Here is an 18,679-nt window from a genome sequence, read left to right as displayed (position 1 = left end):
AGTCACTTACTGCACATGCGTGGAGGCGGGGCTGGCCGCGCCGTTACTAGCGCGAGCCTCCGAGAGAGACCAAGTGCTGGGGGAGGATAGCGTGATGCGCGACCCGGCTCTGAGCGTCTCGTGACGCGCCAACGCAGTACGGGGAGCGGGAAAAGTCTGCGACTCACGCGGATGTTGTTCCCTTTCCCCCCCTCCCGTTCTAATGGTCTGGTCCGGGGAGGTGGGGGCTGGACCTGCTGGCAGGTGAGGTATGTGGCGGCGGCTGCTCAGCTGGGCCTGTGGAGGTTTATGCGGTGTCGCCTCTTCCTCGGCCGGGCTGTGCGCGGGAAGCGCTGTTGAGTTTCTAGGCTGCGCCTCCAGCGCGTGAGGCTCTGGGTGAGTGCGGAGGCGCCAGGGGCTGCTCAGGGCCGTCGGACCCCGCGCGCGGATGGGTCTGGCCGTGGTGAGACTCTGAGCGCGCGGCCTGTCCAGCCCCGTCACTGGACCCGGATCTGCCAAGTGCTGCTGAGGGGGTTCTGCGCCCGAACATGCTGCACGCAATAGTTTAAAATTCTGCAACTTTTATTTGTCAAATAAATGTGGCGGCTCCAGCATGGCCTTGGGGAGCACAGGCCACTGGCTGCACAGAGGTGGGAGCTCACGGTGCTGCTCCCCCCTCCCGCCGACAGGTTTTCCCCCTCAGCTGCACCCAACCCTGACACAGTGTAAGGACCGGCCCTGCCCCCCATGCCCATGTGAGCAGGCAGGATCCAAGTGTGGAGGGGCTTAGTGTAGTGGGATCCAGGTGTGGATTGAGAGGGCTCTGTGTGGGGCAATCTGGGTGCGGGCGGCTCAATGGAGGATCTGGGTGCACAGGGGGTTCTGGGTGCAATGGTAATGGGACTTTGCAGGGGGGTCCAGGTGAAGGGGGTGTGGGCTCAGCAGGGAGATCTGGGTGTGGGGGAGATATAGCTTGAAAGGAGGTGTCTGGGTTTTTGGGGGACTTAGTGGGGGGGTCCAAATGCGGGGTGGGGATCCAGGGGCAACTGGTTGGGGCTTGGTAGGGTGGGAATCCAGGTGTGGGTGGCACGTTGGGGTGGTGTAGGGGGAGGGGGCTCATCTGGGAGGTCTGGGTATGAGGGGGTCTGGATGTACAGGGGTTGGGCAGATGGGGGAGAAGCTCCCTATGTAGGGATCCTTCCCCCTGCAGCTGAGGAGCGATGGGCGCAGGAAGCGGGGGGAGAGTTTGCAGAGATTTCTGCAACTGGGGGAGAAATCTGGGGGAGCGGGTCTGAACAAGCCCCGGATGCCGTGCTGGAGAAGAGGAAGTCTCGGCCTAGCTGGGACTAGAGGCTGAGCCTAGGCAGGGTAGGAGCCACCAGCCAGGTCTTCCCCAGTCCCGCCCTCTGCCCTACAGTAATTTACCTCTCTGTGGCTGCCCTGGGCACCCGAAACATACTGTTTTGAAGGGTTACGTGACTGATCTTGTGGCTTCCCTTTGCTTTCCTGTCAGAAAGTCATTTTTCTGCGAGGAAGCAAAGAAATCTGCAGGGGACATAAATTTTGTGCATGTGCAGTGGCACAGAATTCCCCCAGGAGTAACCAAGGGACATGGGCAGCGCAGTGCAGCATGCGGGCCAGTGGAAGGACCCAATGCTCCTGCTGCCCAGCACCACCCCAGCCCCGACTGCAGGAGGACTCACCGCAGAACAGCTCCTTCGGGGGCACTCAGGGCAGCTCCATGTCAGACTGTCCCCAGCTCCCTGGTTACAGTGTAATAATAATAATATATGGAGATATACCTATCTCATAGAGTTGGAAGGGCCCTTGAAAGGCCATCAAGTCCAATCCCCTGTCTTCACTAGCAGGACCAAGTACTGTCCCTGACAGTTTTTTTTTTGTTTTTTTTTGCCCTGGATCCCTAAATGGCCCCCTCAAGGATTGAGCTCATAACCCTGGGTTTAGCCGGCCACTACTCAAACCACTGAGCTATCCCACCCCACTCTGAGAGGGGGCCACCCCTGTTCAGACCCTTTCTCTGCCCCACGTCTCCCAGCTGAGCATTCTAACTCAGTGTCCTCTCAGCCTTTCCAGGCTATTGTACCCCTTTCAGGAGTCTGATTTGTCTTTCACCTCACTTAAAAAAACTACTTGGAAGTATTTTTGTGCATCCAGCTAACACTTGGACTTCAAGTAGCCCACCCCTGGCAAGGGCAGAGCTCCCATCCCACTCCTCTCTGTGGGCTAGCACGGTGGTAGGCTCGCAGTGTCGAGGGCAGTCTGGGTTTGCAGTGATGGGGCCAAATCAGTACCTAGATGGGCCACAAGCATCTTAACACAATTAACAAATGCTTATACTCGGGGGGGAGGGGGGGGGGGAGAATGTGAGGAGAGGTCCTAAATCCATCAGTTCTACCCAACTCTGTTATCACTGCCCAGTGCTAGAGCGAGAGCCCTTGAACTCCATTGTACTAAAGTCTTGCATATATGAGTTGCACCATAACGAACTTTGATTTGGAAAACCAAAATTATAGTTGATTGCAGCAGGGTTTTTTGCTCCTTTCATTTCTGTAAAGAAGAATTTGTTTTAGAATCAGACCCTGCCCCATATCATGGGACAAGGTCTGAAATATCTGAAGGACTGGCTTGTTGGTCTGAAGCTCTAAGAAAGGTGGTACCATCTCCATCATCACCAGCAAAACCTATTCTATACTTCTGCCTTATCAGAGAGTTCTGATTTCACCTATGATCACTTTAAATAAAGATGAAATGTTCATATTTAAAAATCCTAATCTAGCAAATTAACTGGTTACTAAAGCAATCATTTTATTTTTAGGTCTAAAATTACTTTAATAAAGAAGCTGCAGTGTCCTATTTTCTAGGCAAGTGGCTACGTTGTACCTAAGTCTGCTAAACTGATGGTAAGTAAATCTCAAGGTTCTGGGGCATCTTTCAGTTTTTTCTTGATATGCTACCATGCTAAAGTTCTTCCTTGTAAAGATTTTTTGGCATCACGATTAAGTAACATAACAAAACATTGCTGGTATTTAAAAGTTGGCTTGTGCCAACACTTTTAGCCATGTTCACTTTCCATTTTAAGAAGGAAATATAGAATACTTTTTAAGTATCGTTGTGTTATAAGTATGGCATTTTAGAGGTCCTGAATGGCAGAAAAAATATTCTACAACCAATAGAACTTCCCTTTAAAAAAAATCTAATGTTTTAGAACAACCCTTCAACATGAATAATATTTGCTTTCTGATGTAATAAAAAATATGAATATATACAGTATTTAGTAATTGCGTTGTGGTGTAAACATCTGCTTAAACACATTTCAAAGCCCCTGAAACTCTGAAGATTTATTTTCTTTTTTTAACATGATTTTTTTTTTTTTTTTTGGAAGTACTCGTTTTGGCACCTTTACAAGAGAGGACAACGACTCATCATATTTGTGTAACACGCAGCAGTGGAGGTGGGTAACTGCACAGCTTCTTTTATCAGATATGGACATTGGCAGTCCAGTTTTCAGTGGACATATTGACAAATTTTAGATTGTGTGGGCTTTGGGACAGGGATGATCTTTTTTTGTGTTTGTACAGCACCTAATACAGTAGGGTCCAGGACTAGGGCTCCTAGGTGCTATAGTAATACAAATAATATAGTTGTGATCCATGTTGACAATCTCCACAGAAATACGTAGGTCTGAAATAGCATGGAGATGAACTTCTCTTTCCCCTTGATAATTCTGTACAATACAGTGGCCAAATTGGGTTAGTGCCTGTCTATTTGACTCCCACTGAGACCACATCTTTCACAAGCAGTAAATTAACTGTCTTCAGCTGTATAAGCAATTCCTTCCACACTATTCTGCTTTAAATTGTATTTCCTGTTGTACCAGGAAACTCTCTGGACTGATTCATGAAGCACTGTAGATACAGCAGGTCAGACCTCATTGCTCCACAACCCCGCTTTTGTGTGGCTGATTAAAAAAGTGGCATTGCAATGGAGAGCCAAATGCAGCCCTGTTTTAAATAATCTTACCAATAGACAATTTTTTTTCTTTGCAGCAATTATTCCTGCAATACACATCTTACTTTCAACACTCTTAAAGGAAGAATCAGCTTTTTGTGTTGTTGGTTTTTTTTTTTTTTTTTTGAAGGGAGGGTGGGGGAATAGTTGAAACTTTTGGTCTTATGAGAAGAAAGCAACTCAAAACTAACCAATAACCCAATCTGTTTGCCATCTAAAGGCAACTTTTATAGCATCTGGATTCATGCTTTTACTTTTATTTATATGACTATAGTATGACAGGGTTCCCCGGGTGCAACCTGAACTATGGGACTGCTGAGCCACCAAACTGGGCCCCCTCTCACACTGTGATGTTGTTGGTAAGCTAAAACCTGTGGCAGGCACTGCACTTACACAAACATTCACAGGCACGGACACAACCAACCGAGTTACATGAATGCTCCCACTCACTCATGAGCCAACAACAGAGAGGCTCCAGCCAGTTCCCCCCTAGCTTCCCAGCCTTGTACCCCAGAACTGTACCATCTTGCCCTGGTTAGAAGCCTGACCGGTGTAAGTTCATTACCAAGTCCACCCCTCCTTCGATGTGGAGAGGATATACACTAGCCATTATAAACTGAGCTGAGATTTCCCAAGCACTTCAACCAAAACACACTATTTTAAATAAAATATAAAACAGATTTATTAACTACAGAAAGATAGATAGATTTTAAGTGATTATAAGTAGTAAGTGTAGAGATCAAAGTTGGTTTCCTAAGGAATAAAATAAATTCAAGTCTAAGTTCTATAAAGTAAACGGGGTTGGAATAAAGCAGTACCTCATCCTGAGAGATGGTACAAACAAAGTCTGAGAACTTCAATACACCGGCTGGAACTCTCCTCCAGCCCGGGACCACCCTCCTGCGTTCAAAGTCTTTGTCCTCCAGATGTGTTTCCAGAAGTTGAGTTGTGCGGGGAGTGAGGCCAAGTCATGATGTCACTTCCCCTTCTTTTATAGTTTCTTCCAGCTTGCTGGAAAGTTCTATGCTTGTGACGTGGGGGTCCACCGCCATTGGTCAAGCATTCTCCATTGTCTACAATGCTCTTTCTCAGAAGTCTTCTGGGATGGTCATTGGGAGCGTAGATTCTCTTTAATGGGCCATCAGCATGTTTGGCTACTCCATTGCTTTACCTGAAAGACTGGTTGTGGGTGTTCCTAACCTCACAACATATTTCAGTAACATACACAGCAAAACTTCATAACCTCACATACAATGATAGCACAAACAATCCAACAGGATATTAATGTTCAACAGATCAAGACTTTTAAAGTGATGCCTCACAAAGCATTCTTTGTACAAAACATATCATAATTATATGATGGTGAATATGCAGGTTCCAGGGTGCTGCTTTGAGGTATAGAGTGCAAAATATAGTGTCCAGAGATCACCAATAGGACTGGGGCTTCATTATATTAGTTCTCTACCCTAAAGCACTTACAACACAAGACATTTTCAAGTTTTTAAAATTTACCAAAGTGCCAGTTATCCCCACCTGCTCCAACACCCTACGCATCATTAAATGGTTGGGGTTTTTATATGTGTTACACCAGCAATGGGACTCAAAGAACAGGTACTGGCCTTATGGATTAGTTATTGTACTTGTTTCCATGCTTGAGGAGTGAAATTGGCTTTCTGAGGTGCTAGGCCCTTTGTCTACTGACTGGAAGTAATTTTATTATTAAAGAATAGATTGAGTAAGGTTAATAAACTTTAAGACCAGAAGAGTTCATTGTGATATCTAGTCTGACCACCAGTATGCATAACACAGGTAATAGAATGCTCAGTGGTTATGCACGGAGTCCAACAGCTTGTGTTGAACTAGCCTATACCTTAAAGACTCCAAGTAATAGAGAATGTACCACTTCCTTGGTAATTTGTTTCAGTGGTTAATTACCCTTACAGTTAACAATCCATCTCTTTAGTTCCAGTTTGATCCACAATCTAAAATAGAAATACTGAATCAAGTATTAGATGTGGTTTTGATAGGTGCACATGTCCATGTTACCTACTGCTATCAGCGCCCTCCCCTAATCATTGGTACCGCTGACATGACTTTTTTTCCCCTATTAATCTAAAGGTGTCTCCATGAATAATTTAAATGATCCTCCAAACTGGAATATCCAGCCTAATCCAAGGGATAATGGTGGTGATGGCAACAAATGGAATTATGCTTTGTTGGTTCCAATGCTGGGATTGGCTGCATTTCGTAAGTAATAATTTTAATAATCAGATTTTTCTGATCAGGCCCAGAATTCTAGTGGAAATACAATGTCTTGCCATGTATGTGGGGGTCAGAACTGGCTGCTGAGTTCTCTGGAACCAAAAGGTTCATGCAGCATTACACTGCTCCAGCAACCCCTCTTCTGTCCAGCTGATTGAAGTGGCATTTCCGCAATCCAGTGGAAAGCCAAATGCAGCCATCCTTTCTAGCTGGAGGAGGGTCATCTCAGAGCCTTTGAAGGAAGAGGAGAGAATTCGGTGAATAACTCTACTTGGGGGGGGAAATAAAATCAGGTTCTACAAATATAAATATTCCATAGCCCATAATGTGCTCCAGACTTGAGAGCAGGGAAGGGATGTGTGCTTAGGAGGACTGGTATGTGCAGGTAAAGGAAGGCTAATACATAAAAATACACATTTGTCTACACAAGCTAACTTACCTTTGTTCTTTTGGGGGGGGGGGGGGAAATGTAGGCTGGTACAGTGTTTCCCTTTCCCTCACTCAGCCTTTCTGCTCCTCCATAGTTTGCCTCTTTTAAGGGAAGTGGAAAGTTTTGTGTTTAAGGCATGTGAGTTGGAGGAAGGAGACCTCTGTTCTGTTCCTAATTCTGCCATAGAGTGAGTGACCCTGGGCAAGTCATTTAACCTCAGTGTTCCTCATTATTATCAGATAACACACTGCAATACGGTTAAGTGTTTATAGTCTAAGGACTTTGTCCAAAACCCCTTAAGCCAGTGGTTCTCAAACTTATTTGGTCAGGCCCCCCTTCTTTGTATCTGTAGTATTTTCCACTCCTCTCTTCCCCTCCTCCCCCAGTACATATATCTCCACCAGCTCTGAAGGCAGAGTGGAGAGCAGCGGCCGCTGGCTGGGTGCCCAGCCTTGAAGGTAGCGCCATGCCAGCAACAGCACAGAAGTAAAGGTGGCAATATGAAAAGTGATTTGTCAACATCACTTTTCACAGCAGACTTAGTGCCCCATTGCCAACCTTACTTCTGCACTGCTTACGCCTGGGGGGATTCTGTACCACTGCACATGCTCAGAATTTATGTCCCCTGCAGATTTCTTTGCTCCCCCGCAGAAAAATGGCTTTCTGATGGGGAAGCCACAAGCGCAGTTATGCGACCCTCCCCAGAAGTATGTTTTGGGTGGCCAGGGCAGCCAGCAGAGAGGTAAATCACAGTGGGGTGGGAGGTGGGACTGGGCAAGACCCAGCTGGTGGCTCTTACTCTGCACTGGGCTCAGCTGCTAGTCCCGGCTGGGCTGGGGAGGATGGGACTTCTTCTTCCCCTGCACGGCGTCCAGGGCTGGGTCAGACCTACCCCCAGATTTCTCCCCCAGGTGTAGGAAGCTGTGCAAACCCCCCCCACCTCCACAGCTCTTCCTGCACCCATTGCTCCCCAGTTGCGGGAGAGGAATCTCTGTACAGGGAGCTGCTTCCCCATCTGCCCAACCCCCATGCATCTAGACCCCCTCATACTCAGACCCTCACCCCACCCCCTAACGAGCCCCTTTCCCCTACACCTGGACCACCCCAACGAGCTACCCATACCTGCATTCCCAACCTACCAAGCCCCAACCAGCTGCACCTGGATCCCCACTCCACTGAGCCCCACTCGCACAGCATCTGGACCCCCCCACGGAGCACCACACACCCAGACCCCCCCCTTTCGACCTCTATCCACCCCCACACCCAGATCCTCCTGCTGAGCCCCAATCCCCTTCACCTGGACCCCCCTGCAGAGTCCCATTACCATTGCACCCAGAACCCTCCAACAAGCCTCTTTGCATCCAGATCCCCTCCCCCCCAACTGGATCCCTCACTGAGCCACCCGCACCCAGATTGCCCAACAGAGAACCCTCTCAACCCACACCTGGATTCCCCCTCCACACTTGGATCCTGCCTTGCTGAGCCTGTTTGCCTACGCCGGGTGCACTTGGAACAGAGGGGGAGAGCCCTGGGGTGTTTCTAGGGCAGGTCCCATACTTGCACTGTATCAGGGTTGGGTGCAGCCTCAGTGCTGAAAGTCGGTTTCCCGGGGGGAGCTGCAAAGTGATCTCCCACCTCTGTGTAGCCAATGGCCTGTGCTCCCCAATGCCATGCTGGAGCCTCCACATTTATTTGACAAATATAATTTGCAGAATTTTAAATATTGTGTGCAGAGCTCTTCTCCTCCTCCCCCCCCCGCCCCCAAAAGGCATATAGCTCATGCCTCCCTTCGAAGCGCGCCCCGTAGTTTGAGAACCACCGCCTTAAGCCATTGGATATGGGCTAGAAGTGACATGAATGGTAGGAAAAGAGGAATATAATTAAAATTGTTATTTATAAATACTGTATATATACATTTGTATTCTTTAAAAAAGTCTATTACCAGTTGTCCCTAAACCTAGCCATTGTTAACTAGCAGTTTTCGTCTAGGCATTGCCGCAGAGGTGAGCCTAGAGGAAGGATTTGAAGTAGGACAGCTTAGTAACCCCTAAGGATCAGTTCAGGGAAGACGTTCCATGTATAAGAGCTGGGTGAGGAGGCTTGAGATATTGGTGAAGTGGATGATGTGTATGGGAGCCATGTTATAACATTTTTATGTTGTGCTTCAGAATATTTGAGTCAAATGTGATAGTGCCTAGAAACCCAAGTCAGAGACGGGGAGCCCCACCGACACAATGCTATCCCCTGCCCAAGTAGTTTGACTGTAAAACTTATTTACCTGTGGTGAATAGCACTTATCTTGTATGTTTTCAGAATGCATAAAACTACAATGTGAAAAATTATCCAATAAATTGCTCTGTTTGTGGAAAACTTCAGTGTCTAGCTGTGTAAGAGTTCTAAGCAGCCCTGCACAGTAATTCACATTTGGTGACAGACCCTGCATTCTTTGAGTACTGTATTGCTTGACTGAGTGGTGGTTTTGAGTGCTCAAGGAATGCAGGATTATTCCCTCCATGCTTAAAAATAACTTTTCTTTTTGGCTCTGTAAATTGATCAGAGTAAGGACAATAAATAGCTCAAAATACTCTTATGTTCCCTCAAAGTTAATCTATCATAGGTACACACATTATAGGAATGTTTCCTGTAACCCAAAATTGTTAATGATAATCTACTGTTGAGGCTACTGTGCTTTAATGAGTGTTGTAGAGACTTCTAAGTTAAAGTAATGTTACCAGTTTTTTCAAAATGTGTGCTATTTATATACTATGGATTCTAGGTGTATATACCTTGTAAAGAAAGGATTTTTTTTTTTTTTTTTTAAATCCTGGATATCAAAGTAATATGAGCCTGAAACTGGAGAGTGCAGCGATCAGACTTAGAGCCTATGGCTAGAAAGATTTTCCTGGATCATCTAATCCATCCTCTTGGAATTATTGCAGGATTTTAAACAGTGAGGTCTGTCAGACACTGAAATAACTTGTAAAGGAAGTTCCTGAGCCATCCACATCCGATTTCCTATATCGGAGATAATACTACCTCACAGAGGTTGTGTGATGCTCAAGTTCTTCAATATTTGTATTGTGATTTGAGATCCTGTTGTGGAAAGTTACAGGCAGAGTATTAAGGCAATTTTCCCCCTCAGTTCCTCTGCAGTCAGGGTTGCAAGTGGAATTTAACCAATATTTTAGTAAGCTCCATTCTGCAAGTGCATCATGCTGATGGAGCAGCATGTGACACATTAGCAAGGTGCCAACAAGCTGCGGGGGGACCCACAAAAGGTGGAGCTAGTACATCCATGGACTGGCTCTAAAGATATGTTATATTACTTTCAACAGCATAGTCGCACTGTTTCAGGTAACTCACTGAAGAAGAGAGGCAATGCTCTGTAGCTAGACCACAGAGAATACTGTATGCAGGATTTGGCAGGGAAGGAATGTGTCCAGATGAATCCTCTTTGAAAATGGAACTTAAAGGTAGCCTGCAAAAGGCTAAAAAATTGGGCTTGTGCCTTTTCCGTCTTTTGATGTACGAAGAAGGCCTGAGGTCCCCCGCTACACCAAGCAAATTGTTAATGTTAGAACTTCAAGGCCTGTCTAGGCTGGAAGCCCCTCCCGTGAAGACTAGAAAACTAGTGAAATGGTGATAGAGAGTGAAAATGTAGCAAGTGAAAGTGACTCCGACTTTTTAAAAACTTGTTTAACACCATTTTAACTGCAGTAACTATTAGCGGGAATAAAGAAAAACTTTGTTAAAATTCAGTACATTCAACCCTTAAGGTGTTAAAACTTACAGTAAATACCTTGGTACTTCCTTGAGATTCTCCAGTGCTAATAAGACTTGATGCTCCTAATATTTCTAAGGTTAAAAAAAAGTTAAAGCTGTCTTTAGTTTCTAAAGGAAAAAAAACCTTACATTTTTTTAATACATCAGAAGGAAGCAAAACAGGGCAAATTCCCTTAAGAAAGGGAAGTCACCTTTGCAGGTCACCTTTAATAAATAATCTCTGAAAAGGCAGGTAAAGAAATTTCTAAACTGCTTATTCTGGACCTCTGCCCAATGATCATCAGTTAGAATATTGTGATATAAACCTTTCATTTGTTTTAAACAAACTGAGTATGTGTAACTTAACCTTATTTTTACCTATAAGAGTGTAGCATAACAATAATTGCTGAACCTGAAAAAAAGCCATCTCCTTACACTTCCTGAAACAGACAATATTTTTATGGATCCCTTTTACATCATTCATTGACCCAAAACATCATCTTTTTAAGACTAGCCATATTACTTACTCTGGTATATGAATCTATACTATTGGTATACTATTCCATTGCTTTGAAAATTTCCATCTTCAAGTTACTGGCCACTTCCCTTCTAAATCAGTTAATAAAATGCAGAATTCTGAGACTGAAATTGGTAAAGTCACAAAGGAGGAGGGATTTCATCTTTACATTTCCCAATCAACATGGTGATCCATCACTAACCCACCTGACCTTTCTGGATCTCTCACTTTTACTTCAAATCTTGAGTCTTGCTTTCCACTATATACTTCCAGTTTTTTGTCTATTCCCTTCTTACCCTAGTCCAGCCCCTCTTTAAAAGTACCAGAACTTGTAAGTCACTTACTACACTATCACATAAACACAAAATTTGTTTATTTAAGGTTGCTGTGTTCTACTCTAACATTTTCCTCAACTACTGAAAAGCTAGTTATGGTCAAACACTTCTGTTTCTCTGCATACACAAATGTGAGTCATATCAACTCTTACCTATTATCCTTCTTCCAGAACACATTGTTAATGTCCAAGGCATCAAATTACCATAGAGCTTTAACTCCATATATATACACATAGGAGGAGGACACATCTTAAAAGTATATGTCCTCTTAAGAGAGGTTTTTGGTTTGATATTTTGGAAGAAAACAAAACAATTTAACATGTCTGTAAACGAGTGGCCTCCTCGCAGGCGCACACACACACGCACACGCACACACACACACACACCCGTGGCCTCAAGGCACCCTGTAAGTGGCCCCTCACCTCAGTTTCCCTCTAGGGTCCTCAGTAACTCCATATACGATTATCTTCAAGTCCATCAATATAGTTTATTAACCAAAACATAGTGCAAATAGTCCATAATCAAAATTCCCAAAACATAATCCATCTCTCTCTCTCGCTCTCTTACACGCACGCATGTAGTCTTTAAAACCCAGCTTCGTTCTCAGCATACCTGGACTCTAAGTTCTTCTCTGTCCCGCTGCCGGGGCAGCCATCCCAGCCCTTCTTTCTGAGGAGCAACCCGGCTCTTTGCACAGGAACTCCCACAGCCTCTCTGCTGGGAGCATCATTGCTAGGGAAGCATCCCTCGCGCCCCCTGGCCCTCTCATGGTTCTTCTGGGGGTCAGCTGTCCAGCAGGGAGACATCAGCAGGTAAGCCCATGTGCTGTTGCCCCTTGATTCAGGCCTCTCTGGCCCTTGATTCCAGCTTAGAGCCAGCAGGTCTCTCCCTCTGTTCCTGCTCCTGCCCTCAGCCCTCTGGCTCTCTATCTTGGGGACACCAACCAGCAAACTCCTCTTGCTGCTCTCCTGCTTTCAGCCGTCTCCCAGGAACCACCTTCTCTCTCTCTGACAGTTTTGATCTTCTGCTCTTCCTGACTGAACCAGTCTTCTCTGACTCAATAGATTGCTTTCTCACCAGGCCTATTATAGCCCCCTGGGTGCTGCCATGACATCTCATTTGGCCCGACTGAGAGCACCTGGACTGGAACAGGGGGACTGAGAGCAGTTTCACTGAATGGGCCAGCTACCCTGTTACAGTCCCCTTGTGGTAAACTACCATGCTGCCTTAAGGCCAACATACATACAAGGAGGACACGTTAAAAGTATGAACACTAAACATTTCTTAGGAAAAAAAGAATTTTAACAAGTGTGTCCATCTTCTATGAATGTTGGAGTTAAACAAAGGTTGATTTTTGCATCAATTTCCCTAAAAAAAACTGCATACATTAAAGATGAGAAATAAAAAACAAATAATCCCGTGGTTTACAAAGAATGACAGTTTAGTGATGGCTGCAGTGAATGTTCAACTATAGAGAAGTGCTCACCCTGAATGCAGCTGTTGCAACCTGCACAGCTGTTGTTTCAGCAAAAGATATAGGACGCTGCCTATCAAAGAATTAATCATCATTTATCACTGTGATTTCAAATGGGTGATTCTGAAATTGCTGACAACATAGCTGTAAAATGGCCCATTAGAATTTTAAAAATGTGCTACTGTGTAAATACAGCTCACTGCCTAGCAAATAATGTTATCAGAGTTAATTCAGCACATTGAAACTGGATTAGCTCAAATCAGTTGTGGGGGAAAAAATCACCCAAATTACAAAAGCAAAAAATATAAAATCAGTATTTGTATAAACTACAGAAATTCAGTTATATACCTTAGAAGTTTTATATTGAAAGTGTCCATGTATTCTTTGTAAAATGGTTCTGAAAAAAAGGATGGCACACTTGGGTGAAACATCACATATTTTAAACAAAGTCAAATGTCAGAAAATTCAGAGCCTTCATTCCCTCTCTATTGTGATTTTTTTCTAAAATAAATAATGTAGAAGATACTTCCTTTCTCTCCTCTGTTAAACACAAATATCTGACTCAACTGTAACTATTGCTTTACCATCCTCCCATAATATGACTCGTACTATTTTTATGTCTTGTTCCTCCCTTTTCCTTTATCTTTCTTCTCTATCTATATTTGTCTGCAGTCTCCATGAATGGAAGCTTTTTTTCTTTAAAAATAAATATATATTTATGGTACTGTATAGTAATGGTTACTTAGTTCGGGACTATTGCACTGGGCTGGCTGATACCTGAGCCTTTTACAGGACTATTCTTTGTAACATCCTCTTGATAAGGGGGCATTTTTCATACTCATCTTATCATTCCTACCTACTTCACTTTAGATAAAGATCTTATGGTTCAACTGTACAGTCGACAGGAAAAAAGTGGTGGGTCCACATGACAAATGCATATATAGCTAGGAAATTGAGCAGTGCTCGCTGTAAGATTTGAAGGCTTTCCAGAAATCTTCATTTCCAGGGCTTCTTGTACCTTCAAGGCAATAAATATACCTAATTCCATAGTGAGAAAACTCTACCTATAGACAAAACTACTCAGATGACTTAACTGACCTGATTGCAAATTAATAGACAGGTATTGACTGAGGTTTAGTTTTTTAAATCTTAGATCATAATCCATGAAAACTAATTCTCTATTTACACATTTGTACAATTTGTCCAGCATATAGATTCTGGCTCCAATCTTGTATGTGTCAGAAAAAAAGATATTGGAGTAAATTAATAATTTTAAAAACAATAAATCATCAGCCTGAGATGGTATCCATCCATGACTTCAGAAGCATCTGAAGCATGAAGTGGCTGATTTGCTAGCAAAAATATGCAAACTCATTAAAAACACATACAGTTTTAAAGGATTGGAAGGCAGTAAATGTACCTGTATTTTTTTTAAAAAAAAAGTCTCTAAGGTGATATGGGGAATTAGAGATTGTCACAATTCAGGGCAATTGCACCTGTATTTCTCCTCAGTGGTCCAGCAAGGGCACCCACTGTCATGCTTTCAGCTCCTCAGACATTGTCTTTTTGGGCCGAGAACCATGTCTCACTCCCTTCGGGACAGTTCCCTGCTTTCACTCGGTTAGTCCCAGCAAAAACAGTCTGCTTAAACAGACCTGCCTGCCTTCTCTCTTCAAAGACTATTAAAGGGTGTAATTGCTATAGTTATACGGTACCACATAACACTTCCTATGCAAGCTGACTTTATTCTTAAGGTAAAAAATATTACAGGCAAAACATATTAAAAACAAAAGAACATACACACATGCTAGTAAGCTAACCAGAGTCCACCCCAATCCTAACATGGATTCTGGCAGGTGCAGCCCTCCAAGCCCCAACCCCAGGGGATTCCTTGTGGTTATAAATTCATCACCGCTTCAGTTTAGAACAAGCACGCTCATGACAAGTTTAGCCATCTCACTGTTTACCCCTTTTTCCAGATAAAACTTGCAGACGATACAAAATTACTCAAGATAGTTAAGTCCAAAGCTGACTGCAAAGAGTTGCAAAGGGATCTCACAAAACTGGATGACAGGGCATCAAAATGGTAGATGAAATTCAGTGTTGATAAATGTGAAGTACTGCACATTGGACAATATAATCCCAGCTACACAGACAAAATGATGGGGGTGTAAATTAGCTGCTACCACTCAAGAAAGATCTTGGAGTCATTGTAGATAGTTCTCTGAAGACGCCTGCTCAGGGTGCAGCAGCAGTGGAAAAAAAGCTAGCAATGTTAGGAACCATTAGGCAATGGATAGATAATGACACTGTAAAAATCATAATGCCACTATATTAATCCATGGTACACCCACACCTTGAATACCGCATGCAGTTCTGTTGCCCAATCTCAAAAAAGAGATATTAGAATTAGGAAAAGCACAGAGAAGGACAACAAAAGTGATGCGTATGGAACAACTTCTATGTGAGGAGAGATTGAAAAGACTGGGATTGTTCAATTTAAAAAAAGAGATGACTTGGGGATATGGTAGAGTTCTATAAAATCATGAATGGTGTGGAAAAAGTGAATAAGGAAGTGTTATTTACCTGTTCGCATAACACAAGAAATGGGGTCACCCAATGAAATTAATAGGAGGCATGTTTAAAACAAGCATAAGGAAGTTCTTCTTCAAGCAACTCACACTCCACCTGTGGAACTTGCTGCCAGGGGATGTTGTGAAGGCAAAAAGTATAACTGGGTTCAAAAAAGAATTAGATAAATTAGTGGAGGAAAGATCCATCAATAACTATTAGCCAGGATGGTCAGGGACACAATCCCATTGTCTCGGTGTACCTAAACCTCTGACTGCCAGAAGATGGGACTGGACGACCGGGGATGGATCACTCGATAAATTGCTCTGTTCTGTTCATTCCCTCTGAAGCATCTGGCACCAGCCACTGTCAGAAGACTGGGCAAGGTGGACCATTGGTCTGACCCTGTATGGCCATTCTTATGTTTTAGAAATGTAGATTCATAGATTTTAAGGCCAGAAGAGAACATTATGATAATCAAGTCTGATCTCCTGTATAATATAGACCATACAACTTCTCAGTTTTGTGGGACATCTGAACTGAAATGAATTTCACCCTTTGTGACTTTGGGAGAAAAAAAAAGTTACTACTAACAGTAGCAACACAACTTCTTTGTGAAGTACTTCAATAATTTTGATTATCAATACTATACATATTTTGTTTACATGTGAAATTTGTTTTGTGTATGACAGGTTGGATCTGGTCCAGAGAGTCTCAGAAAGAGATAGAAAAAGAAAAAAAAGAATATTACAGAAGACTAACATCTGTACAAAGAGATCTTGAATCAAAATATCGTGACATAATCACAGAAAATCGTCGCACAGTCGCTCACTTGGAGTTGGAGCTTGAAAAGGAACACAACAGAACCCTGAGTTATCGTGAAGCCCTAATCTCCCAGAGTCGCAAATTAGTAGAAGAAAGAAGAGTTCTAGAACAGGAACATGACAAGTTAGAGCAAGAAAAACAGGTTCTGCGGCGCTCAGGGGCAGCAGGTGCCTTGTACCAAAGTTGTCTTGCAAAGGAAGCACAATGGCAAAAGAGAGCTAATATTGTAATAAAAGAATTTGAAGAAGCACTTTTAGAAAGACAAGATATCTACTGCAGTTTTGTGCTGCCCAGAAACCAGCGACTAGAAATAGAGAAAAATTTGCTAGTTAGAGCAGCAACTGATCCTGTTGCTATGGATATAGAAATGGAAAATGGTTTAAAAGATATTTTTAAATATGATACATATTGTGGTAATGTGCTGAACACAAACAAACGTCAAAATGGAAGACTAATGTGGCTTTATCTCAGATATTGGGAACTAACTGTTGAATTAAAAAAGTTCAAGAGAGTAGAGAAGGCCCTGTTGGAAAAATGATGTGTGGGGAAAGTAGTGGCATTTCATGCACTATGGCACATGTAGTATATAATGACTCACTGGTATTATAAAGCTGCTAATTTCCTGTAGTACATTCATCTATTTTTCCCCTCCTCATTGCAACCACATTTGCAGTACTCCCATCCTTGAGAGTGTCTCCACTGTTGGTGCCTTTCCATTGATGGGCCAACCACAAATGCTCACTAAGCAGTGCAGTTTACCCTGAGACTATGTCAACTGAAAGACACGCTTTGTGTTCACAGCCAGGCTAGCAGAGATTGCTCCCAACTCCTGATTTCCTGCATGGCAGTGCAACAGCATCTTTTTGTGCAACAAAACTCTCAGGAAAGTACTCGGAAGTGACGGTAATAGTGAGTTTTCTTGTTATATTATTTAGGTGTGAGATGCTTTGTACCAATGAAAAAAGTGTGCAATCATGTTTTCAAATTAGATTTGCATTGTTTTCCATGCTTGATGTGCAAATGTCACTTTACACTACATTATACATAAAAATATTTGCTTGAAATACAAAGACAGGATGCTATTTAAAATAATACAGAAGGAAAATAAAAACAAAGACTTTGATGCTTACTGACGTTAATGATAATGAGGGCATGATTGGTCTTAAATCAGGATTACATATGAGTTATAATCTAAAAGTTGCCACTTAAAGGGAATTCATACAATGGGAAAGTAAAACATTTAATCACTTATTTTTCCTTTCAGGTCTAGGTTACCAGTTTGGATTTTGCCCACATTGGTATTGCTGAAGGCCCTATTGCATTGACTGATTGATTGATCTCTAATGGGTTGATTATTTTAAGCCCATCTCTATTAGACAGATATCCACATCATAAAAGCCATCGTCACACGCAGCAGAGATTTCAAGGATTGATTGGATGTAGAGACTAAGCAACTCTCTTATCCTTATAAGTAGTCCCCCCAGAGCAAGTGTGGGATTATATTACCTTGGTTCATGCACAGTGAGGAGTTGGGCAGGGAGCAAAACCATCTCCTGGACTGATTTTGGGGAAGTAACTGAGCAAAAGAAATTCTCATGGAATTTTCTTCCTCGACTTCCCTCATCTGGGTATTTCAGTCATGGGGTAATCAGCCCAGGATTCTGACCTCACTGTAGAATTAAACAGAAGAAATTACTTATTCACAGACAAATAAAAATAACAGCAAAGGACTGCAGAAAATAAAATACAAAAGGCTTTTGTTTTTCAAGTCTGTCCTGTTTAAAGTGCCTCTTGAAATGTTTGTTCTCCTGCAAAAGGAGAAAACAATCACTTACATAAAAAGCAAAAGGAAAATGGATATACAGTAACTGAGAAGTAAAGTAACTGTGTTTAAATTGATTGTGTAGATGTGTTTATATCATTGTCAATTTCTATTAAATATTGTTTACATTGCAGCAAGATGAGCAGTAACTAATTATTTCAGAATTAATTTTATTGATCTCTAGCACTAATACATTATAGCATAATGTCTAACATTAGGTAGAAAATGAAATATGCTAAAGTGACAAACTTGGGCTAAATTTGACTCAAAATAAAGGTTGTATAACAACTGTCATTTACAGAAACTAAGACCAACAGAAGCATATCTATGGATATTTTCCAAATGCCAATGGCTCTGTCTATCTTATAACTGCACCACTATAATAGCTGGCTGCCTCCCAAGGAATAGAGAAAATACAAAAGACTAATGCACTATACCAGGGTTTCCTTTGTACTTCCCCTGAGGTACTCAGGCAGTGGGTTTTTCATTTGTGTTTTAACTTGATTTGATTTTCTCCTATGGATTAACAGCATTGTGCTACTTCATAAGAACCTGAAAGTTAAACTACTAAAATCCAGATTGGAAGTGATTTGGGCCTCAGTCCTACATCAGGACCCACTATCCCAGACCCTTGCATCCACACAGAGTACCACTGGCACAGGCTGAGGGATCC

The 18,679-nt window shown here is 43.0% G+C and overlaps 1 protein-coding gene across 4 annotated transcripts; it reads left to right on the top strand.

Annotated features, from left to right (window-relative positions):
* Positions 1 to 67: 67 nt before the first annotated feature.
* Positions 68 to 18,139, top strand: CCDC127 (coiled-coil domain containing 127). 4 transcript variants are annotated; one of them, XR_010561129.1, is made up of 6 exons: positions 259 to 375; positions 2,816 to 2,900; positions 3,383 to 3,451; positions 6,127 to 6,255; positions 16,052 to 17,087; positions 17,449 to 18,139. XR_010561129.1 is itself a non-coding variant. In XM_065398171.1 (5 exons), exons 4-5 carry the CDS (start codon positions 6,135 to 6,137, stop codon positions 16,720 to 16,722), a joined length of 792 nt encoding a protein of 263 aa, XP_065254243.1. In that variant the 5' UTR covers positions 68 to 243; positions 2,816 to 2,900; positions 3,383 to 3,451; positions 6,127 to 6,134; the 3' UTR covers positions 16,723 to 18,139. The 4 variants fall into 4 exon arrangements, 3 of the variants coding, with proteins under 3 accessions (XP_065254243.1, XP_065254244.1, XP_065254241.1); XM_065398171.1 differs by lacking the exon at positions 259 to 375 and adding an exon at positions 68 to 243 and having other exon boundaries at positions 16,052 to 18,139; XM_065398172.1 differs by lacking the exon at positions 259 to 375 and adding an exon at positions 68 to 248 and having other exon boundaries at positions 16,052 to 18,139.
* The last annotated feature ends 540 nt before the right edge of the window (positions 18,140 to 18,679 follow it).

This window comes from Emys orbicularis, chromosome 2 (assembly GCF_028017835.1).
Source record: "Emys orbicularis isolate rEmyOrb1 chromosome 2, rEmyOrb1.hap1, whole genome shotgun sequence".
Classification (NCBI taxonomy): domain Eukaryota; kingdom Metazoa; phylum Chordata; order Testudines; family Emydidae; genus Emys; species Emys orbicularis.
This window is presented reverse-complemented; position numbering and strand designations above follow the sequence as displayed.

Coding starts and splice junctions, on each gene's coding strand:
- CCDC127 (XM_065398171.1), top strand. CDS start 6,135: ATGAATAATTTAAATGATCCTCCAAACTGGAATATCCAGCCTAATCCA. Junction 6,256..16,051: donor GCTGGGATTGGCTGCATTTC/GTAAGTAATAAT, acceptor TGTGTATGACAG/GTTGGATCTGGTCCAGAGAG.